This window comes from Penicillium longicatenatum (assembly GCF_028827895.1).
Source record: "Penicillium longicatenatum strain IBT 33135 chromosome Unknown contig_2_segment0_segment0, whole genome shotgun sequence".
NCBI lineage: Eukaryota > Fungi > Ascomycota > Eurotiomycetes > Eurotiales > Aspergillaceae > Penicillium > Penicillium longicatenatum.
In genome coordinates, this window is record NW_026643120.1 from 5,489,475 (window position 1) to 5,516,333 (window position 26,859).

General features: G+C 50.0%; 9 protein-coding genes across 9 annotated transcripts; 5 read left to right on the forward strand and 4 right to left on the reverse strand.

The window, feature by feature from the left end:
• Window positions 1-479: 479 nt before the first annotated feature.
• Window positions 480-3,501, forward strand: atg1 (serine/threonine protein kinase ATG1; the record flags this gene model as incomplete). Its single annotated transcript, XM_057114975.1, has 3 exons — window positions 480-605; window positions 674-3,284; window positions 3,341-3,501. 3 exons carry the CDS (start codon window positions 480-482, stop codon window positions 3,499-3,501), a joined length of 2,898 nt encoding a protein of 965 aa, XP_056975115.1.
• Window positions 3,502-5,943: 2,442 nt separating this feature from the next.
• Window positions 5,944-8,892, forward strand: N7484_004556 (M1 family metallopeptidase; the record flags this gene model as incomplete). Its single annotated transcript, XM_057114976.1, has 3 exons — window positions 5,944-6,272; window positions 6,341-8,708; window positions 8,767-8,892. 3 exons carry the CDS (start codon window positions 5,944-5,946, stop codon window positions 8,890-8,892), a joined length of 2,823 nt encoding a protein of 940 aa, XP_056975116.1.
• Window positions 8,893-10,303: 1,411 nt separating this feature from the next.
• On the reverse strand, window positions 10,304-10,510 carry N7484_004557 (uncharacterized protein; the record flags this gene model as incomplete). Its single annotated transcript, XM_057114977.1, has 1 exon — window positions 10,304-10,510. One exon carries the CDS (start codon window positions 10,508-10,510, stop codon window positions 10,304-10,306), a length of 207 nt encoding a protein of 68 aa, XP_056975117.1.
• Window positions 10,511-12,858: 2,348 nt separating this feature from the next.
• Window positions 12,859-14,631, forward strand: N7484_004558 (fungal specific transcription factor domain-containing protein; the record flags this gene model as incomplete). Its single annotated transcript, XM_057114978.1, has 1 exon — window positions 12,859-14,631. One exon carries the CDS (start codon window positions 12,859-12,861, stop codon window positions 14,629-14,631), a length of 1,773 nt encoding a protein of 590 aa, XP_056975118.1.
• An 86-nt stretch (window positions 14,632-14,717) lies between these two features.
• N7484_004559 (uncharacterized protein) lies at window positions 14,718-16,655 on the reverse strand (the record flags this gene model as incomplete). Its single annotated transcript, XM_057114979.1, has 6 exons — window positions 14,718-15,184; window positions 15,250-15,551; window positions 15,600-15,864; window positions 15,918-16,270; window positions 16,322-16,580; window positions 16,643-16,655. The coding sequence occupies 6 exons, from the start codon at window positions 16,653-16,655 to the stop codon at window positions 14,718-14,720; spliced, it is 1,659 nt and encodes a 552-aa protein (XP_056975119.1).
• A 362-nt stretch (window positions 16,656-17,017) lies between these two features.
• On the forward strand, window positions 17,018-18,625 carry N7484_004560 (uncharacterized protein; the record flags this gene model as incomplete). The annotated part of the gene is made up of 5 exons (XM_057114980.1): window positions 17,018-17,123; window positions 17,185-17,572; window positions 17,625-17,840; window positions 17,894-18,066; window positions 18,120-18,625. 5 exons carry the CDS (start codon window positions 17,018-17,020, stop codon window positions 18,623-18,625), a joined length of 1,389 nt encoding a protein of 462 aa, XP_056975120.1.
• A 651-nt stretch (window positions 18,626-19,276) lies between these two features.
• Window positions 19,277-21,826, reverse strand: prp28 (mRNA splicing protein PRP28; the record flags this gene model as incomplete). Its single annotated transcript, XM_057114981.1, has 3 exons — window positions 19,277-19,430; window positions 19,493-21,450; window positions 21,527-21,826. The coding sequence occupies 3 exons, from the start codon at window positions 21,824-21,826 to the stop codon at window positions 19,277-19,279; spliced, it is 2,412 nt and encodes an 803-aa protein (XP_056975121.1).
• A 551-nt stretch (window positions 21,827-22,377) lies between these two features.
• Window positions 22,378-24,781, reverse strand: N7484_004562 (putative mRNA splicing protein (Prp39); the record flags this gene model as incomplete). Its single annotated transcript, XM_057114982.1, has 4 exons — window positions 22,378-23,764; window positions 24,211-24,314; window positions 24,423-24,638; window positions 24,713-24,781. The coding sequence occupies 4 exons, from the start codon at window positions 24,779-24,781 to the stop codon at window positions 22,378-22,380; spliced, it is 1,776 nt and encodes a 591-aa protein (XP_056975122.1).
• Window positions 24,782-25,092: 311 nt separating this feature from the next.
• N7484_004563 (mitochondrial 54S ribosomal protein mL59) lies at window positions 25,093-25,739 on the forward strand (the record flags this gene model as incomplete). The annotated part of the gene is made up of 2 exons (XM_057114983.1): window positions 25,093-25,644; window positions 25,698-25,739. 2 exons carry the CDS (start codon window positions 25,093-25,095, stop codon window positions 25,737-25,739), a joined length of 594 nt encoding a protein of 197 aa, XP_056975123.1.
• Between the last annotated feature and the right edge of the window lie 1,120 nt (window positions 25,740-26,859).

Here is a 26,859-nt window from a genome sequence, read left to right on the forward strand (position 1 = left end):
TCCTTCTCTCTCATTAGACCTTGCATTTTCCACAACTTTGGTTCGCCTTCTCCCCCTTATATCCTATTGCAGAAACCCCCCCCCCCAAGCTGCTATACACCCACCACTTTTGCCTCCCGGGTGTTTTGAACCGTTACTGGATAACGTGCATACACCATTTATCCTCTAGATCGCGAGCTGGGGTCTTCATCAACCCAGTCCGTATCATAATTACTGAGCCGCTTGAACCGGCCTCGTCCCATAGCGCCGCCTTCGGCTCCTTTCCACCGTCGCTCTTCTGCTGCTTTATCGTCCTTCCATCCTTCAAGGAATACCTACAGCTTCACTCTCCATCCTGGCTCCCCTGATGGGCCTCTACTTGCGCCAGCCGTCTTCAGTACTTCTGCGGTAGTTGTAGTCGGGGGGTGGTTGACTTCGGATCGTCCTCATAGCTTCTTTGTGGGGTATCAAGGCAGCCTTCCCGCTGCTCTGTGACAGCCATGACTTCCCAACACACCCGGAAGTCTCGTGAGTCCACCCGCCCCGAGATGTCTATCGGGCGATATACACGACTCGATGAGATCGGTCGAGGGAGCTTTGCAACAGTCTATCAGGGTGTTCATACTGTGAGTCATGAATGGCGATCCTTTGAGAAGCTGCTTGAGTTTGCCACTAACCTTTGAGAATATACTAGAAATCACGCACCTTTGTAGCCATCAAGTCTGTCAACATGTCAAAGCTTAATAAGAAGCTCAAAGATAACCTTTCCTCCGAAATCGATATCCTCAAGGGGCTGCACCATCCGCATATCGTCGCGCTTATCGATTGCCACGAATCCACCTCACATATCCATCTGGTCATGGAATACTGTGCTTTGGGAGATTTATCACTTTTTATTAAACGCCGTGATACCCTTGCTGGTCATCGATATACTCGCGATATGATTGCCAAATACCCGAATCCACCAGGCGGAGCGTTAAACGAGGTCGTGACTCGACATTTTCTGAAACAGCTTGCTAGCGCACTACAGTTCCTTCGAGATCGAAACCTCATTCATCGCGATATCAAGCCTCAAAATCTCCTACTTTGTCCTTCACCTTCCTCGTACCGGAGTGGTACGGCCCAAGTCATTCCTTTCAAAGGTAGCGATAATTCCTACGAGCCGATTACAGGTCTGGAGTCTCTACCGATGCTCAAGATTGCCGATTTCGGGTTTGCGAGGTCCTTACCAGCGACTTCATTAGCAGAGACTTTATGCGGGTCCCCGCTATATATGGCGCCTGAAATCCTTCGGTACGAGAAGTATGATGCCAAAGCTGACCTCTGGTCTGTTGGAACCGTACTCTATGAGATGGTCGTAGGACGACCTCCATTCCGCGCCACAAACCATGTTGAGCTACTCCGCAGGATTGAAAAAGGAGAGGATCGAATTCGATTTCCAGAGGAAAACCCAGCCTCGGATAACATGAAGAAGCTGATACGGGGCCTCTTGAAGCGTAACCCGGTGGAACGATTAAACTTCCCAGAATTCTTCAATAATAATGTTATAACTGATGTTATCCCCGGTTTGGTGGCCGACGACGCACCCCAGCCGCGACGCCTCTCTACAGAGGACCTCAATGAGCCGAGACCATACAGGGTTGAACCTCGACCCGATCCAAGATCCGACAAAGATTCACCGTATCTTGCGGATCAAGAAGAGCCTATGACGTATCCGCCTCCCCATCGAGCATCTATCAATCGCCGCAAATCTACAGACTCCCCATTGAGCTCTTCACCGATTCGTCGGGCAGGGAGTGCAGATAGGCCGGCGTCAGGCGTTTCTAAGGAGCATCCCCGTGGTAGTACTCCACCGCAACGACCAGGCGCAATTACTCATGCTACAGCTCCTGGACGACAGGAGCTTGTTGATCGAAATGCTGCGGCCACTGCGATGGATCGACAACGAAATCGGAATACGTACTCGGGGCCTTCCAAGTCACAACTGGACCGATCCCAGGCCGAAAACGAACGAGCGGCCCAAGAAGTGGCATTTGAGAGAGACTATGTTGTTGTGGAAAAGAGGGCGGTTGAAGTCAATGCCTTTGCCGATGAGCTTGCGCACAGTCCACGCATTCAAGGTGGATTTGCCCGGGGCCAGACAGGTGGCCCCCCTCGGCGTGCAACCACCCAAGGGCTGCCAACCGTATCATCAAATTCTCCGCATGGAAATGCTTCCAAAGCTATGCAAATTGTTTCCAACCGTGCCCGAGCAGACTCAACGCACCAGCGACAACATTCATACGAGCGCCGGTATGGACAGAGCCCATCATCGGCAACATCGGCGATTTCCAAAGCTCTCAACATGGCCAGTGGCCGTCTTTTCGGCATGGGCTTTTCGCCTCCGATGGCCGTCACCAAAGGAGGGCGGTCGCCACCTCTGACCTATAACCCATTCCCAGCCTATCCAGCTGCTCAAGCGAGCCTGATGCTTATGGGAGAGGGCCCCAAGACCAACGCTGCTTTCGATGAAGACTACAGGACAGTTTCGGTGATTGAAGAATGTGCAACCCGCAGTGATGTTGTCTATGGATTCGCCGAAGTAAAGTATAAGCAGCTTATCCCGCTGGCACCTTCGGCGAACATTGATCCCCCGAGGCCGAATGAAGCTACCGATGCTGATGACTCTGGTGATGATGGCTTGACGGTTGACGCTATTGTGACTCTTTCTGAAGAAGCACTGGTCCTTTACGTCAAAGCCTTGGCATTACTTGCAAAGTCTATGGACATCGCAGGGGCTTGGTGGTCAAGGAAGAACAGAGAAGATTCCTATGGAGATCATTCGAACCGAAGCGATGGCACCAGCGTGCTAGCCGGTACTCGCATAAACAACGTTGTCCAGTGGGTCCGAAGCCGGTTTAACGAAGTGCTAGAGAAGGCCGAATTTGTTCGACTGAAGCTTATCGAAGCGCAAAGGCGATTGCCACTCGATCATCCAGGTCACCCAGATAACCGTTCTGTCGGATCTACTGCGGCTTCCTACGGATCAGCCGATGTTGTCGTCAGCCCTGGAGTTACTGCCGAGAGGTTGATGTATGACCGGGCTTTGGAGATGAGCCGGGCTGCGGCCATCAACGAGTTGACTAGTGAAGACCTCGCCGGGTGTGAGATTGCTTACGTTACTGCTATCCGTATGTTGGAGGCTATTCTTGAGGATGACGGATCGCAGTCGGCGTCGGGTGTCACGGGTGATCAAGCCTCTAACGGAAGTGACAAGACTTCCTCGGACGATATGCATGGGGAGGATCGCCAGGTTGTCGTCAAATGTGAGTGATATCTGTTGTTTCGTCAAACATGGTCAAGTGCTAAATATCTCAAACAGTGGTCTCTAGCATGCGTGGCCGCCTGACATCTCTCCGTAAAAAGCTCGCTGTCCTCTCCAAACGCTCATCGGCGCCAACGGCCTCTCTGGGTGGTGGTCGCATGCCGTCTTCCAATTTGGTTCCCATCTCACACGCCACAGCGGCTACACCACCTCGGTGATCTTATAGCCCTTAATCTCGATGACAAAGCAATTCATGCCGTTTTGTTGCTCCCCAATGCCTTGGTTCATCATGTATAATCTACCATGGCCAGACGTCCTTTTCGTCTGTTTTCACCTCCTTACTTGTGACCTTTACGTCACCCCACACTGTCTATGATGCCCTCAATTCATGTTGAAACTTTACTGCGTCCGCCATATATCCCATGCACAGGGGAAGAGGAGTTCATTCATTTCCTTGGCTTTGAATTTGTTATTATTTGGTTATTTTTCTTGCTCTGGATTGGTTTTTTACCGGCGTTTATCTGGACTTGTGGTATACAGATTGGCCATCTTATCATTGTATGATCGTTTTTGTCTTTTTTGAACTCGATGCACTAGGTCTGGGAGTTTGGTCATGACTGGAGATCAGAATTGGAATGGAATTGGTGGATTTACTTGCATATATGTGATGCTTAGATGAGACATGGTAATCTTTGAAATCTCCTTTTCCTGTCTTACATTGCGTAGCATCGTATCCCCGATCAAGTAGCCACAATAATGTCGCATCAATGATTTCGATATACAATTCCTTTGGGTTGATCCAGGCAGTATAGAAACTTTGCGGTGGTTTTGTAGTCTTATGAGGTGATTATGCGATCATACAATCAATGCCCCCTCTTCATAGGTCGCTCAACACAATAAATGTCGCTTTTTTGCATCATCTGAAGTAAAACACTGAGCCAATGGCGTGATTTATTTCTATGGGTAATAGTTTGCTTCTAATTTGGCTCCTGAGCAGGCAGCGGTATTTGATAGTTACTGTGAGCACGTACAGTTTCGCAGTAATATAATCGGAAAATTGGAAACCCCCCCCACAATAGCTCAAGCTGAAAAGCGCGAAGGTAGCATAACTTTGATAAAATCTTGTGATTGTTATTGTCCCTGTCATTCTTGGACCCAAAGGTCGGTTGTGATCATGATACCTGTCATCCACTCTAAGCTTAGACCCTGTCGATCTATTTGGATGATTCAGCCCGAACCACTAACTCAGATTTTCCTTAGATTTGGGCTAACTTGATTTAGAACTCGAGTCCTGGTCGATCGCATAGTTAGTATAAACTCAACCCTAAGCCTATGGATTACGTAACATCTTAAAGACGAAGGATATGTCTCTAAAGCGTCGCCCGACAATCCTCGCCAGATTAGGCGTTTTCAGCGCCACGCCACTTATTTAATTGGGGTGACTAGGACAGATGTCTTTGCTACGCCAGGTACCGTTCTTCAGCTCTATGGAAGTCTCGGTCTATCGCTGTATATATGAGTGAACGGTAATTTTATCGCCATGGCAGGCATAGCTGACTACCTCGAATGGGGTAGTGCGATCCCAAAGTAAATAATCGATGACTCAGACGGACAATTCCAATGCGAATAGATATTTGAACTAAAGGGAAAGAATAGGAGCTGGATTTTGTATAAGGAACGGTGGTGAAAAGTATTATCTCGAACATGTCTACCAAAAGTCCCATTTTTCTAGCCATCGCAATGTATACAGCATACGCCTTCCTGCTAGGATGGGCGTAGATCAAGTGGTTTTTCAAGCAGATTTTTGTATGGTTATAGTGCCAGGGGTGCCCAACGGCTGGGAGTGATTTATGTACTCTTTAGATGTGCCCGTTCTTTTCAATTGCAGATGCGAATGGTTGGTCCCACACACACGCAGAGACTGGCTGGAACATTGAGTAATGTAGTATCACGGACTCCGACGGAGTTTTCAGCAAGTGGGTTGGATTCATTTTACTGCCACCAGAGAAAATTCGTTGAGCAGTCATTGGGGGATCCTTATTTGCTAAGAACGAAGAAGTGGGCAAAAATGGTTGTACGACTATTGAACCAGGCGTTACATCACGACAAGACTACATAAACCCATATAGGCATGATTTAGGACGACTTTAGAATACAATTTCTTTGTGCTGACTCAAGTCTCCGTATGTATTGTAAGATTGTAGGGTATTAGCAACGAAATGTCCCAATGCTTCTATGGATGCCCATTCATGTAGCGGAAGCTATCATGAGCCCCTCAAACTGAGTGGAGAAATAGTCTTGCAAGACGGGACAGTTCTTCGAAGAAGATACTGGCCCACAGTCATCTGCCGTGGTATATCAAGGCATGCGCTGGTTTAAACTTGCGTTTGTTAAAGGAAGGAAAATCGAAAGGACGAATTGACTGAGTTTTATAAGAGATCCACGAGCGTCACCGCCTGCCCCGGACAGGGTTCTGCCGGATCCATTCTTTTCCTTATGATTGTTCTCCGAATTGACCGATTTCTCCCCTTTATGCTTCATTGTTCAATTAATATTGTACTATATAATTTTTCATTCTGTATTATTATTGGGCCTTATCCCCCGCCACCTTCTTTTTGTTTCCCGCTTTTCAACCCTTCTAGGGGATTCGTGGTCGCCTAATGCGACGTTTCTCCACGCGTGCGCTGCTTCATTCAAAAGCAAAGCCACCGCTTCTTTCCGCCAGATCCCCCCTCCCCCTCTTTCACTCCGCCCCTCGGTCTGCGACAACTTTAAGACCGACTCGCCCGCGCTCCAATCCTCTCGCCCAAACTTCCAAAAGATACTGTTCATACCGCAGAATGTGTCACTCCCGTCGTGACGAGGTCTCCGGCTCGACCAATGTCCAGGGCCGTGAGGTCCTGCCCACCAACGTGAAGCCTGTGCACTATGATTTGACCCTCGAGCCCAACTTTGAGAAGTTCACCTACGAAGGATCCGTCCTTATTGAGTATGTAACCACAATGGGAAAGCATGCACAGCTACAGGGAGCTTGTGACACTGACAATCCGTGTTCAGCCTGCAGGTGACTGAGGACACCGACTTTATCTCCCTTAACTCCAACGAGATCGATATCCACAGCGCAACCGTTCTGTCGAAAGGCACAGTAGTAGAGTCGAAGCCGGAAATTTTCATGAATAAGGATGCGCAGACCGCTACCATCAAGTTCAACCACGCCCTCTCTGCGGGGTCCGATGCCCAGCTGAAGCTCACCTTCACTGGTATCCTGAACGATAACATGGCCGGTTTCTACCGTTCCTCATACAAGCACAATGGTGAGACCAAGTACATCGCCACCTCTCAGATGGAGCCGACGGACGCTCGCCGCGCCTTCCCCTGCTTTGACGAGCCCGCTCTCAAGGCCAAGTTCACCGTGACCCTGATTGCAGACAAGAGCATGACCTGCCTGAGCAACATGGATGTGGCATCCGAGACCGATATTGAGGGTGGTAAGAAGACTGTCAAGTTCAACACCTCGCCCGAGATGTCGACCTACCTGATTGCCTTCATCGTGGGTCACCTTAACTATGTTGAGACCAACAACTTCCGAGTGCCAGTTCGCGTCTACGCCACCCCCGACCAGGATATCGAACACGGTCGCTTCTCTCTGGAGCTCGCCGCTAAGACCCTTGCTTTCTACGAGAAGGCCTTTGACAATGATTTCCCACTGCCGAAGATGGACATGGTGGCCGTGCCTGACTTCAGCGCGGGAGCTATGGAGAACTGGGGTTTGATTACCTACCGTATCGTTGATGTGCTCTTGGACGAGAAGAACGCCGGTGCCTCCCGAAAGGAGCGTATTGCCGAGACCGTCCAGCACGAATTGGCTCACCAGTGGTTCGGTAACTTGGTCACCATGGACTTCTGGGATGGCCTGTGGTTGAACGAGGGTTTCGCGACCTGGATGTCGTGGTACTCTTGCAATGTGTTCTACCCTGAATGGAAGGTGTGGCAGACTTATGTCATTGATAACCTCCAGGGCGCTTTGTCGCTCGACTCGCTCCGTAGCAGTCACCCCATTGAGGTCCCTGTGAAGCGCGCCGATGAGATCAACCAGATTTTCGATGCTATCTCTTACTCCAAGGGCTCGTCTGTACTGCGCATGATCTCCAAGTACCTGGGAGAGGATGTGTTCCTGCAGGGTGTCCGTGACTACATTCGCAAGCATGCCTACGGCAACACCCAGACTGGTGATCTGTGGGCTGCTTTGGCCAACGCCAGTGGCAAGCCTGTTCAGTCGGTCATGGACATCTGGACTAAGAACGTTGGTTTCCCCGTCCTTAGCGTCACTGAAAACCCAGAAACCTCGTCTATCAGCCTGAAGCAGAACCGCTTCCTGCGTACTGGTGACGTCCGCCCCGAGGAGGATAAGGTCCTTTACCCTTGCATGCTCGGCCTGCGCACCAAGGACTCCGTCGATGAAACTACTATGTTGACTGAGCGTGAGGGTGAGTTCAAGGTCCCTGATCTGGACTTCTACAAGCTTAATGCCGACCACTCCGCCATCTACCGCACTTCCTACTCTCCCGAGCGCCTGCGCAAGCTGGGACAGGCTGCTCGTGATGGTCTTCTCACTGTTGAGGACCGTGCTGGTATGATTGCCGACTCTGGTGCTCTGTCTGCTTCTGGTTTCCAGAAGACCTCTGGTCTGCTGTCGCTCCTCCAGGGTCTCGATACCGAGTCCGAATTTGTTGTTTGGACTGAGATGCTCTCCCGTATCGCCACCCTGCGTGGTGCCTGGCTCTTTGAGGATGCCAAGACTAAGGACGCGCTCAAGGCTTTCCAGCGTTCGCTCGTCTCCGCCAAGGCTCACGAGCTGGGCTGGGAGTTTTCTGAGAACGATGACCACATCCTGCAGCAGTTCAAGGCTCTTATGTTCGGCTCCGCCGGTATGGCCGACGATCCGGTTGTCATCAAGGCTGCCCAGGACATGTTCGGCCGCTTTGCTGCCGGCGACATTTCCGCCATTCACCCCAACATTCGTGGCAGCGTTTTCACCATCGTTCTGAAGCACGGTGGCGTCAAGGAGTACGAAGTTGTGCTGGACCGCTTCCGCAATGCCCCTACTTCTGACGAGAAGACCACTGCCTTGCGTTGCCTCGGTGCCTCCGAGGACCCGGCTCTCATCCAGCGCACTCTCGACCTGGCCATGGGTGACGAGGTCAAGAACCAGGATATCTACATGCCGCTCGGCGGTCTTCGCGGCTCCACGGCCGGTATTCAGGCTCGTTGGACCTGGCTCCAGAAGAACTGGGACACTGTCTACCAGCGCCTTCCCCCGTCCCTCGGTATGCTGGGTACTGTCGTGCAAATGACTACCAGTGCCTTCGCCACTGAAGCCCAGCTCAAGGACGTTCAGGCCTTCTTCGACTCTAAGGATACTAAGGTTGGTTCCTTCCCACACTTTTCTTCTTCCATTGCATATCTGATCTTTTTTTCTACAGGGATACGACCGTGCCGTTGAACAGAGCCTTGACGCCATCCGCGCCAAGGTCAACTGGATCCAGCGCGACGGCGAGGATGTCGAGTCCTGGCTGAGCAAGAACCAGTACCTCCAGAGTAAGTTGTGAAATTAATGTAAGTATTAATTCGGAGCTGGCGGTCTTTTTCGGGTCTTACGTGTCTGAATTTATTGAGTCAGACTTCAACAGTAGCACACGGGCTGTGTCTGTTGGCCCTGTCGGAGCTTTATCCTCCACTCTTTCTTATCAAGCATAGATCTACAGTTAAACCTTCATCTTGGCTCTGAACGGGAGCAAGGCAACAATATACAAAAACCTTCGTTGTCGTCTATCACGGTTGTTTCAATCTATGTTATTAATTCATATACGCTAAACCTTTCCCCAGCCAACGCCACAGTAAACGATGCACCATATCATCGTAATGCGTGTAATGTAGGAAACCCCCGGAGTTCTATTCAAAGCTGTCAATATAAGGTGGAGTGATTGATGATTGACAAAGAGGCTGCTTACCCTAGAATTTGTATCTGGGAAGGATGGAGCGTAAAGAAGCAAGACGTTTGAATGGCCCAGAGGTTGTTCTGGCTTTTTCTGATGAGCTTTGAACATCGTTCGGTAGTGGTTTGGACAAAGGTTTGAACCCGTTCTGGGCATTGGGTTCTCTTTTCACGGGAGGAAGGGCAAGATGCATGTTGCGTAAGTATAATGATGAATCTATTTCCTATCGCCGGGCAGGCATGGTATATGAAGGGGGTTTATAGCGCTTCCGAACGACTCGTGTTCATAAGTACTATCAATCACCAATCATACCTAGCTGGTTCCTGCCCGCATTTTAGCGCCAGCCGTTATCATGATAAGCCGATTACGACTTCAAGACTTCGGGGGCATGATAAGCTCACGAAATCGATTTCCCCTCCGATCTCCGTTGCCTTGGCCTGTAAACCAGTCCCTCCACGATGGACCTGCAAACCCGATTTCTCCGCCCGAGCAAGCCCCGCTTACGCTCCACTAGGCCTGCCCGGCCGAAGAAGTTGAAATCAGTTACTTATACGGGGTATGCCATCCGTATGGAGGACAGTGATTAGCGTTGAAGCTTATATAGTGCAGATGCTGGACCTGCAGGTCTCGAAAGACGAAATGCGATGAACGCCAAGAGAATGGATGTGGCATTTGTGAGCGATCCGGTCTAAAATGTGCTGGCTATGATGTGAATCTGTATTGGGTTACGGGAAAGCAAGAAGGTTGCCGCAAGGTTCATCGCAGAAGTCTTGTGCTCGGTAGGTATGCCTCGGATGATTCCCATAAGGTACCCAGGTGCTCACCCTCGTAGATCGGACCAGCTCGATATACTTGCCAGATGAAGAAGTCGACAAGATCTTGTCGACGCTTGATAATATCGATGCACCATCTAACACGGTGTGTATGGGATCTTTCGCTATTTTCAGCGCTCACATAGCTGGCGAGTCTGCTATAGATCCAGATGATTACGGTGAACTCCTCATGAGACCCAGGTGTCTTGTATCTAGCTCTCCATCGACACCTCATTCTGAGCTTTCCCTGCCTCTTTTTCAAGACTCAGAGATCTCACTTCTCTTGTATCATTATAAAGATCATGTCGCTGGTCTTCTTCAACCAGTCCTTCATCCTGGGAACCCATGGCGGACAACTTACGTCCCGTTCGCTCTTGAAGGGCGCCCCGATCTTTTTCTCGCGCAACATCCTGCGCCATCATTTACGGCGTCAACTGCGATCTTTCATGGGCTACTATCGTCAGCTGCATTTCATCTTCGGAACCTCACTGGTGGATCGGAAAAGTTTAACCGTCTGGGCTTTCGACATAGAACCAAGGCTCTGCAAGCATTGAAACTGGCGCTCATCGATAGCGATGATTCACATCTATATACCGTTCAAATGACCGCAATGTTATCTTTAGTGACGATTGATGTGAGTGGCTTTGATGTTTTCTGACGGAGTAGATACGCTAACAAATTAGACTATAACGGGCGAGGATGCCGATTTTCCGATTCACCTGAAAGGCTGCCGACAGCTACGAGAGTGTCACGAATCCAAGGCTTCTAAATGTCCAAGTCAGCAGGTCAATAGTATATGTCATTTTCTGACTCTCCTTGGCCGAACCACGTCAACCGAGCTTCAGGTGACCCAGATTACCGATGAATGGCGTCTTGAGAAACCACTGTTCAGCAGCAGTGATACTCACATAGAGTACATTTACGGAGTCACTCCGACCTTAGGCAATCTTCTTCATCGAACATGCCAAATCGCAGAGGCTCTTTCAAGACATGGCGGCCAAGATATACCCATCTCGCTTCAAAAAACACGCAACGCTCTAAGAGCCGAGCTACTTACCTGGAACTTAGCAACAGACGACTGCCACCTAGCAGAGTCTGAAGCAGCAATGAGCATGCTCGAAATCGTTCGCCGACAAGCCTGCGCATTCCATAGCGCCTTGTTGATATTTTATTACCGAGCCATTGAAAATCACCTTTTTATCGATCCCCAGCTGGAGGTCTTGAATGTCTGGGAAAATCTCACTATAGCGGAACAGAACAAGGAGTACGATATGCAGGACCAGAGATATGGAGCTCCCATGTCCTGGCCTGGTTTTATCGCCGCCTGCGAAGCTGTCGACCGCCAGCCATGGGTTGAGTGGTGGGGAAAGGTCCAAAGGTATAATTTGGGGAATTTCAGCCGACAATGGAATATCATCCTGGAAGTTTGGGCGATTGTAGATAGTCATGAAGATGTATGCTGGAGGAATGCGTTGCAGCGGTCTGGGAAATTGGTTCTGCCAATCTGAGAAACGATAACATGCACGTGAAGTGGCTTTCCTCGAAAATGCATGACACCTGTGCGTCCTCTACATATCTCTCGAGACAACTTCCCTTAAGGTATATCTCGGTGCGATTCTTCAGAGCCGCGTCCGAGCTATACCGAAACAGGTATTTCGGTGCGATCCCACCAGTCCATAACCAATGAAATAGAGTGAATAGTGGCACAAGACTGCATTGAAGGGACATTGGCAAGGGAGGCAAACTATGGGGAAAATCCATTTTAATGTGGAGTGGAAGGAGCCTCTTCAGTCTTATAAGCTTCCTCGTCCCACTAGCTCTCAACTTAGCTCATCTCAATATCCGATAACCGACAAAACTAACTCCAACTTCAAAGTTAACAATGCCTAGCTCAATAGGTATCTTGGAATTGCTGAGATCATCGACATTTCTGCAAACAGCCTTGGAAGTGTTAAAACAACTGGAAATTCAGCATCGTTGACAGCGGGGCAGTGAAGCACGTGACCCATGAAGGGTACGGGACGGCGCAGACTACAAGTCTCCTTCCATTTGAAGAGATGGCACGTCTGATCTGAACAAGGCTACGTCGATGGAGGGTATGCTCCGTGTTGCCTTTAGGCTTCGGATCGAAATTCCCGGCTAATGTGGAAGAGACTGGTCGCTTATTAACCCGTGTCCCAGTCTCATTGGACTCCATCTGATGCATCAATTTCCAACAATGGCTGGTACGGTCCCAAAAATATGACAGTGAACCCTGGATTAACGAAAGGCTGCATCCTTTACCCAGGGAAAAGCCAATGATATCACCGCCAACCAGATTTGCTTCATTTATCCACACCAATTACTGTTCTTGGCGCGTTATCAAATCATGCAGCTCCCCCGCCCGCCCCAGGGTTTGATTGGCCTACGATCCGATTATCCTTTCCACTTCAACTATTAGCTTCGAATGCCTGGGCGCAAGTTGCCGTTCTGGAATCATGAAGTTTACCCATGAATCTTACCAGGTGTTAGATAATCGGCCGGGAGAGAGTCAGATCACTCTAGACAACAATCTCTCAAACCTCACCAGCTGATGCCCGTGCGATCTTCATTATGGATTCTGCGGGTTTGCCCGAGGGCCACACAGCCACTCGGTCGATCCGCCCCCACTCCAAAATGAGGACGGGGTGCGTGGAGTGCAAAAGGAGGAGAATAAAGGTAGCAAGGATTAACACCCCCGGCGCACACGCTGTACAGGGGATAACAATGGGAACAATGGCTAATGCACATGCAGTGTGACGAGGGCAAACCAATTTGCACTCGATGTAAACACCGACCAGAAAAGTGCAAATATGAGTTCAAGCTTTCCTGGACGGGCGGGAGACCGTTCAAGAACCGTCGCCAGAGTGAATCGCAGAGCGATTCTCAAAGTCCACCCGAGGCAGTCAATGCTTCTGCTAGTATTGCCTCTTCGCAGGTAATACCGCCCGATCGGCGGCCCTCTACACTCTCTAGTTCGAGCGCAAGTTCGGGAGAATGGATGTTCGAGGGCCCAATGCCAATGGGGGCGAGTGTCCTTGATTTAGGCACGACTCACTCAGTAGAATGGGCCAAGCAGGAGCATTCACGATTTATACCAAGCGAGATTAATACTGATGGGGATCTGATTTATACTACGGAACCTGGATTAGCAGAACGAAAACCATCGACCGATGCAAGTCAAGTTACCACGCTATCGCAATCTCTGGCTCGGCGATATCCTTTCAACAAGCGAGATCAACAGAAAAAAAATCGATACGGACACCCTGATTTCCCAGATATCTCTCCTTTTACGCAACGAATACATTATGCACTCTCCAACAATCCCGCGCAGCTCAGCTCTTCACCCGAAAGTCGCTTCTTCCTCCACCACTACATCAACACAACCGCCGACGTGATCTTCCCTCTCTCACTAACGGGAAACCCTTTACGAGAAGACCTCCTCCAGTCCGCCATGTCAAATCCACATCTCCTAAACGCATTCCTCGCATGTGCCTGTTCCCACTACGCTCGACGACACGAAAACATGCCCGTCCAAATGGAAAGTAGCATTGCCAAATTTACCAATGCAGCTCTAAATGGCCTGAGACGAGCAATGCTAGATCCCAAACAAGCCGGAAAACTGGAAACCATCAGCACGGCTCTCGCGTTATGCACCTCAGACGTGATCTCTGGCGATCTAAGCACATGGCGAATACATCTCTCGGGCGCCAACAAGTTGATTCTATCCGCCTTCCAGTCCTCATCCGAAGAAGACACCAAAACCCCCTTGGAGACATTCGTGATTAAGTGGTATGCCCTACTAGACATTTTCGCTGGTGTCTCCGGTCTCCGCAAGAGCTCGAACCCTGGCGGACGATACTGGTCGTCCAACGACGATGATACCTACATCGACGAATGGACAGGCTACTCGCTAGATCTGATCCCGATTATTTCGCGCATTGGGCGAATGGCGCGAATCCAGCAAAAAAGAACGCGGGTTATGGCCGTGAACGACGATTCCGAAGATGAGGAGGTCGATACACAAGTGCGAGAAGAAAGCTTAGATGAAATCCGAGACATGGAGAATCTGATCTATTCGCTGTATAATCGGACGGCTCATCCGTCCTTGGTGAATCACCCTGATCCAGCGACGAGGAAACGAGCCGTGGAAATGCAGTGTATCCATCGGGCATTTCTGTACACGGCTCTTCTTCATCTGTACCGTCGTGTACAGGACTTGCCCAAGCACCATACCAAGGCTGTCTATGCAGTCCATATGGTCATCGAAACGATCCAGATGATTCCCCGAGAATCATCATCGAATATTCTGACATTGTGGCCGGTTTTCACGGTCGGATGCGAGACCGATGATCCAGTCCAGAGAAAGATCATCGAGCAGAGGATAGCTAAAATGGAATCATTCGGAATGGGGAACGTAGAAACCGCTCGCCAAGCCATGCATGCATACTGGGAGTCCGGTGCGACCGAGCGATGGGATATATTCCTGGAGAATTACCCGCAAGACATTGTTCTCTTTTGATTATGCGATCTTATATTCGATCATTTCTTATTTCTATATCCACTATGTGAGCGAACGTGCGATAGAATCTTTCATCCTTGTCTATATCAAGCGTCAGCTTTTTCTCTTGGTTGCACCTGAACATTTTCAACAGTCGTTCCAGAATCTGCCAGCCTTTCCAAAACCTCGTATGTTTCCGAGGACAATTTCGGTCCTTTGTAGATCCTGCTGCCTCCAATAAACCACCAAATGACGACCAGGATCGCCATGCCATAAGATACAAGCGATGTGTAGTTCATATCGGTCGCCGTGACGGGTGGACGGTCATATGGCAAGCAGAAAAAGACATTTGAGACAAAGATGTAGATGAGAGCGACCGCATTCACGGCATAGCCCACGATTCCATCACCGAGGTAGAACCAGCCTGGTGCAGCTCTCTTGCGCCCAGTAAAGAAATGGACGGCAATAGCGATACCATAGGAAGTCGAGGACATGACTGCGTACGAAGCAACGAGGGCATTGAACGCCACTGTCGAGGCAACGTAAAGAGCTCCCAACGCAGTGCTGATCAACGCTAGAGAAAAAAGAGAAGAATGTTAGCGCTGATAGCACCTGGTGCAATTTCAAATTAAGACTTACTAATTAAGATATTGGCTCTTGCTGGCATCACATTCTGCTCATCAATCTTGGAGAAGAAATCAGAGAATGGCAGAGCGCCGTCGCGGGCGAATGCCCACACACATCGCACGGTCGCAATCTGGGCTCCAATGCATCCAGGAATAGCAGCGAGGAAGATCACAAGACCGCACGCGAATGCAGACCTTGTGTCAGCGAACGCGATTTTCATGATACCTGCGACGGGGAAATTATCTTCGGAGGCAGTCATGATGGTGTCCAGATCGCCGGCTGCATAGAAGAGGGCGATCAGGAGGCAGAAACCCCTTCTCGAGTATTAGTAGGATCACAATTGAAGGAGAAGAGTATCTTACATTGCGAAAGAACCAAACCATTGGATCATCACCGTCTTGGCAATGTTCTTTGATGGGTTCGGCACTTCTTCTGCCATATGCGTGGAGCTATCAATCGTACCGATTGAGAAAGCTGGAGCAACCAGTCCAAGAATGAAGCTCATGCCCGTTGGCCAGCCTGTAGAGTTTGTATATTCAGTCCATACGAAGGAACTAGTAGAATGCGATTTTGGAAGGACCGCGAGACAGACAATGATAGTGAACCAGGCGCCGACATTGACGAATACTGTGTCTGCGTTAGCATAGTTCTTTCGCGCAGGGAGCACATTGATGCCATACATCCAAACTTAGTATAATATGGTAAGATCTTGTTGCCAAATTGAATGAATGCCGCAAAGGACCAGTTCAGAACGACAAACACCACGAACACATGCCATGGCTGACTGATGTACTCGGGATGGTAGAGCTGATACAAGCCCGTCACCTCGAGACCGGCGACCGAATATAAGGAAGCCAATCCGAGGGTCCATCCAAGCATATTGAAGTATCCGGTCAGGAAACCAACCGGTCGCGAGTATTTGGGACCAGCTAATGCTGCCGACCAGTGGTAAACCCCCGCAGCAGTTGGCATAGCCGAGGTCAACTCGGCCATGGACAACGCGATGAAGAGGAAGAAGAAGTTATCCACGATCCTGGTATTCCATTAGCACATAGTTGCACTTTCGTCCGGGGGCAGATCATACCAAGCGTAGATCATTCCTGCCGCACCGCCATTATAGATCGAGGTAATGAACGTTCCGATGATCGCCGTCTGGGCACGAGTTAGTTTCCACGCGACTTTCAAGGGATGAAGAACAAGATCGCGGGGAAGTTTAGGGGGCCTTACCCAAGCACTGGCAGTAATGATGGCATTAGCGGCCATGGAAAAGGGCGTGAATTGGCGATTCAGCTCTTCTTTGTGACCCAGCGCCGCCAATACGGTCGCATCGTCCTTGATCGGGACTAAAACCATGTCAGCTCCCCGACGCTACCACGCATGGAAAGAGGAATTCCTCATAACCCACCTATCTCCCTCATGATGAATGTGAATGACAAGGGACAGCCACGGATGGGTCTTGAAGACGCCCTTGACCCCCTGAAGTTAAGGCTTATCGGCAGGAGTTCCCGCAATTAACTTCCCCAAACCTTGATTCGACACTTGCGGCGTTAGCGTCGCGCCATTCTTGCAAGGGAAGGTCGCATACATAACCGAAGTGGGAAAGCCTGCAAGTACTTTTGTTGGGTGGGGTGGACCACCACTTGGCGTTCTTCTATGCGAATGCGAAGTGCATCGTTAAATCCGAGAGTCGCACATACCTTCAGGGCTTTATAAATATTGAATTGGCTCTCTGGCTTTCCGAAGTGAAGTTGAACTGTCCAACCCCGCAGGCCCAACCACCATGAAAATACCACTTCCCACCACCGTCGACAAGGTGGTTGCAGGTGATGCTGGTACTTCGGTAGACAATCCCATTGATGCTCTCATCATTGGTGCTGGTCCTTCGGGTGAGCAAGTCTTTCATACCGAGAATCCCAAAATATGGTTCCCGCGGCTAACAGCTTCCAGGCATGGTGTCTCTCCGGAACCTGCTCAGAGATGATCCGCCGTTATCGGTCCTCGCTGTAGAGCGTCAGGCAGTTCCAGGTGGTATCTGGACCGGTCATATTCCGGAATATTCAACTCTTCAGGATTTGGTCGTGGAATATGAATGTCATGGGGTCAAGTTTCCTCGACGAGAGCCCCAGAGGCGAGCATCGAGAGACCAAGTTGCGGAGTTCTGTGAAGCATACTTTGAAGAATTCCACCTCAAGCAACATGTGCTATGGCAGCACGATATAACTCACGTCGAAATGATCAAGCCGATGCTGCACAAGGTTGACCTTCGTCCCATGGTGGAGGGGTTGGAGAAATCCGTCTCTCGGACCATTTACACGCGCAGTGTTCTTGTCTGCACGTATGAAAATACCATCTCAGTTACCGTTGGACTATTGACTAACTTGTCTTAGTGGACACAATATGTTTCCTTATATGCCCAAATTCCCGGGCCAGGAAACAGCCACGTTCCCTATCATACACAACAACAACATTCGTGAGGCCAAGGAGATTCCTACCTCGGATGTATTGATTGTTGGCGCAGGTCCCTCGGCTATGGATATTATCCAGCAAGCCTGTCTCACCCAGAATGCAACAAATGTGCACGTAGTTGCACGTTCTCCCCACTGGTACGCGAGCGACAATGCATGAACTTCTCGCGTGTTGAGCTAATAATCTATAGGGGTGCTCCTGACATGTGGTGGCCATCACTATGGAGGTTCGGATGGACTGACCTGCATTTGTGCCGAGTCTTATATCGAATTCTACCAATCTTTGTCGTGGACTCCATCCTATACTTCATCCACTTTATTTGGGCTCTGATCCAAGGAGTACCGGAATGGCGACCTCCATTCCGTAAGTCATTCTTGCATCTCCATCAAATATTCGCTCCTATTAACAACTTGCAGATGAGGGCGCATCCGCCAAAGTCGGCTACATTCTTCGTTCACACCTCGTTCCTGCATACAAAAACGGCCAGTTCAAAATCCACAACGGCTGCAGCATCAAACTCATCGATGGCGACAGTGTGACCCTCACCAACGGCACAGTCCTAAAACCGAAAATGTTCGTTGCAGCAACTGGATGGTCAACTGATTCATCCTATTTGCCAGAAGGTTGCGAAGCAGGCGAATACGACTCTTTGGCTGCAGCAGACGCAGAGCGTCCCCTCTACCTCCGCTTCTACGACCAGGACTACCCCGGGATCTTCTACATCTCCGTCGCAGCCGGTTTTATCACATACACTGAGAATGCATCGTTCCTCAGCCAGGCCGTGAATCAGATCCTGCGGGGCACCTGGACTCCCCGTCTGCGGAAGAGATCAAGAAAAGTAACAAGGAGGTTTCATTACATCATATTGCCCTTCCTGGACTTATTGAGAATGATCTTGAAGCCGCAGGATTCCAGGATCTGAGAGGTAAAAATTACCGTTAAGCTAATATTGCAAATTAGGCTTTCTGCACACTCCTAGGGCCTGGTTACGATGAATTTGACCTGGGGACTAATGCAGAGGTTGGTCTTCGGCATACAAAATATAGCGATGAATACAGGATTCTCGCTTAAGGTATCAGATAGCTGCCTAGGCACCTACCTGCCCATGATGAAGGAGATAGGGCTAATCAAAAATGACATAAAATGTTCAAGTCTAACAGAACTATACTTTACTCATATCCTTACGTTCTAGTGGCGAGAGACTGCAAGTAGTCAACAGAAGTGGAGATAGTCCGTTTGGGGTTCGACACCACCTGGCAAGGCGACAAGGATGTGAGACTGAAGATTCGAAGGCATTCTCCTCATGAGTTAAATCGGTGTCTCGTATACACATCATGAATATATCCTCTGCAAACTAACCCTTTACCTAATTTCACGAAGATATAAAAGTGGTATCCATTTAATAAAAGTACAAAAAAATTGGCGAAAGAGGGCAATGACCGTGACGCTCCTTTCAGGTTTTTCTAGGTCAGGTAGCTTCCCTACATTTCTAGAATATCGGCTTCTTGACCTCATATTCATTTGTTTCATAACTGAAAAGTCCGTGTTGCAGTAAGGATTTACTTCGGGGCCATTAAGCCCAGCCGCCCTTGCCACCAAACCCTGAACTATCCTCGATCTTCTTTCCGGGGCCGCGATTGGGCCTGGACTGCGCAGCCTCGTGCTTACGTAGTTCTTCGGGAACGCGGGAAATGGGTGACTTGATGAGCATCTGCTTAAGGTCGTACCTAATAGACTGGTTAGTATCGATTTTATGCATACCACGAAGAATAAAGAAAGGAAGACATACATAACGTCGCTATCTTCGTTACCAAGGAACGTGATGGCGACACCACTCTTTCCTGCACGTCCGGTACGACCAATTCTGTGAGTATAACTTTCGATCGATGTGGCCATGTTGAAGTTGACGACGAGGGAAACATCCGGGACATCAATACCACGTCCAGCAAGGTCAGTTGCGACTAATACTTCCGTGGCACCGCTGCGGACGGAGGCAAGGGCAGCTTCACGCTGGTCTTGTGTTTTGGAACCGTGTAAAGTAACCGAAGAGAAGCCCATCTGCTTAATTTCTCGGGCGATGGCATCACAGTTTCGTTTGATGTTGACGAAAACGATGATAGGAGCCCGGAATTCGCCAGACGTGAGAATCTCGCCAAGACGTTTCTTCCGCTTGTCTTCGCCAGGAACCATTTCGACGCGTTGCTCAACTGTGTCAACGGCCTCACCAACACCACCAATAGTGATGATGGCAGGACGCCGCAAATATTTCCGAGCAATACGCTCGACGGCCGCTGGCATGGTAGCGGTGTACATCATAGTCTGGCGGTATCTGTCACGGCCTCCAAGATGCTGGCTCATAGTTTGCGGATTTTCGGCTTCTTCAGTGTCGGGTTTTTCGTTGGTGACGGGCAAAGCGTCGAGGATCTTGTTAACGGGCTCCTCAAAGCCTAGATCGATCATGCGATCTGCTTCATCCATAATGACATAGCAGCACTGGCTAAGGACCAACATTCGTCGCTCAATACAATCGACCAGACGACCCGGAGTAGCGATGATGATTTCCGCACCATCGCGTAGACTGTAGGCTTGCTCCTCGAGTGAATGACCACCAACAATACTAACGACATTAAAACCAAGAGGTTGTGTAAACTTTTTGGCTTCAATCTCAATCTGCTGGGCCAATTCACGAGTAGGAGCTAAAACAATAGCATAGGGCCCATCGTTCTTGCGCCACTCATTCTCATCAAGGCGAGGTAGTTCCGAGATATAGACAAGAAGTGGCAGCAAGAATGCAGCAGTCTTACCGGAACCCGTCACGGCAACACCGATGAGATCACGCGACTGCATTGCGATTGGAACAGCAGCCCGCTGGATAGCAGTGGGCTCCTTGTAACCAACACGATCGATAAGTTCTAGCAAGCGCGGAGGAAGCTGGCTCTCCTTCCATGAGCGCATCGGATTGGGTACACTGCCACCCCTTGTGGCGATGTTGAAATCTTCCTTGAAGATACGCCAGTCACGCTCACGCATGTGGCTCAGCTCCTTCTCACTCCAGTGTTTGTCCAACTGGTGTCGTGTGCTCTCCTCACGACGACGGCGCTCCATGTCCAGCATTTCCTTCGCGCGCATGTCGCCCGCTTCTTGATCCCGACTTTGGATTGCTTGCGCGTATTTGCGCGTCAAACTGTCTGCAACATCGTCCCCAAATCCAGCCAAGCGGCCTCGTCCAAAGAAATTTGCTTCCTGTCGGTGTTGATACAATGGGTTGTAGTCGCCACTGGTATCCTCCTCGGCATTCCATTCGAAATTGAACTTTTTGTCTGTAGTGCGCTTGCGTTTCTTTTGCGCTGAGAAGCTTGAGGCTTGTTCTGCTCCCATGTATCGCTTCTTGATTAATTCTGCCTCTGTCTCGGCTTCATTCTTCTTTGTAAGAGTTTTTTCACCCTGAGACTTCTTCCCTCCCTTTGGTGGAGGCGGAGGAGGGTCCATGTCGTGATTGCGGCCCCGCATAGCAGCTGGTCCTGATGGGGCATCCCCACGCATTGCGCGTGGTCCTGTTGGTACCCTACCATTCGAGTTCCTGTAATCACTGCCCGTTTCTTCTGATATGATCGATGGTGTCCGGGATGAAGACCCAGTTCGATCAGCCCCATTCGCTTGCGCCTTGGCCTGCCGCTCAGCCTCTACCTCCTTCGCCCGCTTTTCTAGCGCCAGTTTCTCGCGCTGCGCTTTGGATAAGAATTTCGGCTAAATAGAATAAGTTAAGTTAGAGACAGGTCCGAAAGATCAAGGTGCGAAACTTTGCTTTAAGATAAGACAGTACCTTTGCAGCCGCAGCTTCTGCTTCCTTTTTCTTGCGAATAAGATCTTCCACGCTTAATGGAGCCGGAGCTGGCCGTTTAGATCCCCACCCCTGCTTCTTTTTGGTCGTTTCAATAGGTGGCGCAGGTGGTCTGTCATCTGGAGGAGGTGGAGGGGCTGCAGCATCTGGCGGCGGCGGAGGAGCACCTGAATCCTCCGGAGGTGGTGGTGGTGGCGAGGGAGGGCGCTCAATTGGATCTGGTGGAGGAGCTGGAGGAGCTCTAGGAGCCTCGTTTGAGCCATTCATCTCGATGTCGTCCATCGTGGCGCGGTTGTGAGCGCAAAGTGATATGTGAAAGATCCGGTCGAATCTCAAGATGGCGCATATCGAATTTATACGGTGAACTAAACGTACCACATGTGCAGTTCCACAGATGGACCATGAGGTTACAATAATACTCTAGCAACCGTGACTATCATACTACTAGCATAACGCTTACACATTTGGACGAGCTTTTGCACTGAAAATACGTCAAACAATATGTATAGGCGCGAAGCTACTAGATTGCGCGGCATGATTGGGAGCAGCCGATTTGAGTGTATTATTTACGCATTTCCGCTCAGAGATATGGGACACAGATTCATTGGAAGCAAGAGCTAAGCTGCACAAAGCCCTTTCGGCGAATCAGAAATCGCTAAGAAACCTAGAACGGAATCGTGAAAGAAAAAAATGCCAGTTCGGCAAAAACGTGATGCTAAGTGAAAGGAAAGTCACCCACCCTGGTAGATTAGGTATCAATGAGAAACCATGGGAAAAGAGAAGCAGGGGATTAAAGCCTCCGCAACGAGTCATAAATAAACATGTCAGATGGATTAGGCAACAGGTTGAGCGTTGACGGGAGTCTGCTGGTAGTATGCATATGCTGGGTCTTGTGCCGCAATCGCCTGTTCAGGGGTAGGTTGAGGCATGGGGACAGGAGTGGGTTGTCCATCAGCAGGGGTAGGTGGAACAACAACAGTACCACCAGTTCGGGCAGCAGCCACCGATGGTGGTCCATGCACCTCACGATCTAGGGTCATATACTCCTTAGCGATGTCTTGGGTGCCTCGCTCCAGAAGGTATGCCATGTAGATCTCAACTAGTTCCCTAACGACCTCCGGAAGCAATGTACTCTTAGACCGAACATCAGAGATGACCTTCTTGATGCGCTCGTATTGGACCGATTCGGTTGTAGCGCTAGTAGGCTGATCAATCTCAAACATAAGATAACTTGTCCAGAAAGGACGGCTGTCAAGGTAGTACTGCTGGTTTTCTTGGAACACCTTGCGGGCATCATCGGGGGCGCCCTTGATCTTCCACAAAAGGCGGGCCCATTCGGCAACAAGAGCAGCCTTAGTAGCCATCTCGACCTCAGGAGAATCTAACTGGGTCTTGTAGACTTCGATGGCAGCATTCAGGTCACCATGCCGGCGGGACATGTTGGCCAGAGAGATGATGGTCTCAACATGACTAGGGAGGCAGAAAAGGATAGCATAATGGATATCCTTGGCGACATCAATGCGACCCGACATTTCCTCGAAGTAGGCATACTGCAAACGAATAGCAGGGTTCGCAATTGGAACGTAAAGACAACTAGCACGTTGGTAAATAATCCGAGCTTCCTCTTCCTTGCCAGACTGAGCGGTCATCCAGCGGGCATAGCGAAGCCAAAACTCCTCATAGTGAGCACAGGTAACCAGACAGCGCTCATACAAGAATTGAATGCGAGGATAGGAGCCTTCTGATTCCTCGAAATCGAGGTACTTTTTCCAGTTGGTCAACTGGCCCTCGTCCAATTCTGTCACGTGGAAGTAAGGCCGCTTGATCTCGGCTTCATAGGTCCATCGCTTGGTTGTCTCTGTCTGAGTCTTCGAGAAGACCTCGAGGTGGTAGTTATCAACGCGTAACCGCAGATCACGCTCGATCTCAGCCTCAGCCTTGGCTCCTGGCGGAACCTGAGATGAAGCAGCCTCCAGCTCAGAACGGAACTGAGACATCACTTCTGCGGATGCGAGTTCTGCCAGAGGACGATTTTGTGCTAGTTGGCGATAGCGTTCGAAGTATCGTGCGTACTGGTGCATTGGGATATGAATAACACGGCTAAGAATGGCAAAGATCTTGTCTTGAGCCTCCACGCGCTCCTCAAACTCAATGTACTTATCCCAGAAGGGATGCGCCAGGAAGTCTAGGCCTACACTGCTGGCGCCACGCTCGAAAAGACTGTTTAGGTTTCCAGGTCAGCATATTAGATCCTCTTAACATGGGGGTGGGGGGTCTAATGGGAGGGGATAGGAAGAAATGTGTGGCAAACATCATGGTCATCTCTGCCGTTGTGGTGACAGATCCAAAATCAACGATGGGTGAGTAATGGGGGAGGCATTAAGTGCTTCGAGAACACTTGTCCTTTGGTTTTGGTATCCGGGCAAAGGAAAGAAAAGATCATGTCTCGAGGTCAAGAGAAGGAAAGCAGCCTGAATGAAGCCATGGGTGAGAAGTAAACACCACTTGAGTCCGGATGGTCAGGCGACAGTGTCTCACCCATCATCAAGAGAATTGCTTATCCAGCACATAGTCATGCTTCACACCACATCAAGTCCCAAGCGATCGCGAGCTGCATTGATAACGGTTACAGGGAAAGGGAAGGAAAATAGCTTCGTTGTACTTACTCTCGAATAATGTCGGCATCATGTGAAGTCTCGGCCTTGAAGCCGCAATAGTTGGTCCATAGATCAACCGATGGAGAAATACTAGCAATACCTCTTTCATAGACCTAACGACCAGTTAGCGATATCCGACGAAATGAGTATTCGTTTTCATGGAATTGATGTAGACTCCATTCTTGACAGGAACACGGGAAATAGAAGACGATCTCACGCACCATCTCTGCAGCTTCTGTGCCCGTGATAGAGAACTCCATATCTGCATACTTCTTCCAGTATCCGAAGAGGAGCGGAAACTTGGCGAGGAAGCGATCGTAGGCATGACGTGCGGTGGTAATGGCTTGGGGATTAGAGTTACGGTTGATGCCACCCTCGAGAGCCTCTGCGCCGCGCACGAGCTTCTCCCAAGTTTCGAAGTTATCGGGATCGTCGACCTAGGAATGGATTTAGCAAATGCCTAAATAATGAAATGATTTGCGCGGGGCACGCGACGCGCTGGGATGCTCACCAACTCCGCTTCGAGCTTTCGTAGTTCCGCATTCTCCTCCTCCGAACCTCCAAAGTGATAGTCTGCCATGGTGGGCCTCAAGTGATATGCGTAGTGAAAATTACGCGCACAAGATGACGCGCGCAAGACAAGCGGCTCAGAGTGCACAAATATATGCCAGGAATATGAATAAATCACGGGTGTTGATAACAATGGAGAGTGTTGGTAACGGGAGGCCGAGGGGGCTGAAACCAGAGCGATGAAAAAGCAGAACAATGGACGAATTAGGAAATACTAATGCCTGAGGCACAAAGGCCTTCAGGCTGCAACTCTCGGGATTTCGCGATCTCAACTTTTAATCATTTTTAAACATCAACACCATCCTAATTCAACTGCCCACCATGTCGGTAAACGTGGGTACCGTGGGCAATCTGCCAATCCGCCTCCGCAACTTCTTCGCCCGCTATCCTCCTCAGATTTACTCCGCGCTCGTTGCACCCCGATTAACTCCCCCGGAGGGCGAAGCTTCCGAACAAACCCTTCCATCACCGTACACCCCCGACCGTGATGTCAAGGGTGCTCACAAGCCTGATCCCGAGGCCTTCTCTCCTGCAAAGGCTCTCCTGTACAATAACCCCGAAGCTCGCAACCCGTTCTTGCCCCAAAAGATCTTCCGTACCGGCAAGTGGCTCGGTCCCCGATACGGGCTACGACAACAGGCCGACCTTGTAAAAATGGCTGCGAAATACAACGTGGAGCAACTACTCCCTCCTGGTATCAAATCGACAGAATACAAAGCTGCACGTTTGGCTGAGCGTGGTCTGCGTATCAAGGGTACTGGTATTGGCCAGAAGGTCAAGGGTCACAAGTGGGAGCGCACTATGGAGGCCAGACTCGAGGATCGTCGCAAGGCGATGGTGGAGATGCCGGAGATGATCCGTTTGTGGAAGCAGGTAAGTAATCTCGTGGCGGTGCTTATCATATGGAAACTAACGCCTTTCCACAGAGAGGTCATGGTCGTGGCTGGCGCCAGTGGCCCAAGCGGTAAAACGGATATTTGGGCTGAAAACAATTCTCATAATTTCTTGTCTACTTTGGAGTCATCCTGTTACCCATTTATTTCAATGTCGCCTTGCCGTGTTCTTCTACAGGTTGGCAGAAGCGTCTGTGTCTGTGTGAACATTGCAGGGGTTTGGGATGGGAGTTATATCTTTTGGTTTTGCGCCATTTTTATCACACTTGTACTATATTATGCGTGAGCGCAGCGCTTGAACTTACCCGAACAGCCGCTGTCAAGGCTGTCTCGCTTCCATGTGCATAACCCAGCTGGGAAAATCTACATCATAGTTCACACCAAAATTGGCAATGGGTTTCCAACAATCTTGGAAGCTTGGAACTCGTGGGTCTCGACAGTGCAACGTAATGAGAAGGCACCCATTCCCGGTTAAACGAGGCTTTCCATATTTTGTTGATCCCGAGGTAATGGTAGCTGAATCTAGGTTCGCAGTTCATACTAAAACCAGTTTTTTCTTGCGGCAGGATTCGAGGGAAAAGCAATACCTGCGCACCATGCACAGTAGTCTATTACCGACATACCGGGCCAGGTATAGGCCAGGCAGATATTAGTCCAAGGATCTGCAAGAGACGGCCAGACGGCCCCCAAATACTCCGTCAAAACAGCGCTATCTGAATCCTGGCGTTTGTAATGCCCCACCATCACGATCAATAGTTCGTGACTAGACACCTCTTTCCACATGGGATTCTGTTTTACCCTGCACACAATGCCATTGTTGTGGATGACCTCGGATGGGGCCACACGGCTCGATGCCTGTCAATGGCCCCAATCACAGGACTATATTCTTAGGCTAGCCTGAACTGCATATCGACCCTGAGCTGGGCGGGTAAGCTGACGACTTATAGGCCACAACCAGATTGTCCCAGGCCGCCACCAGCTCGTGTGGTCAATGGGAACTACAAGTACGTTGACCATTCTGTCACGGCCGTGATCCTTGGTCACAGACTAGTTATGTAGGGTGATATACTTTTGCATATGAGCAATTCCGGTCTCTGGTTGGCTCGAGAACTCGGGAGCATTGTACTCGAACTGCGCCATCTAGTTTGCCTGTTGAATCTGACCGGCGGAGCCCACTGCGTACCCACCTGGCATC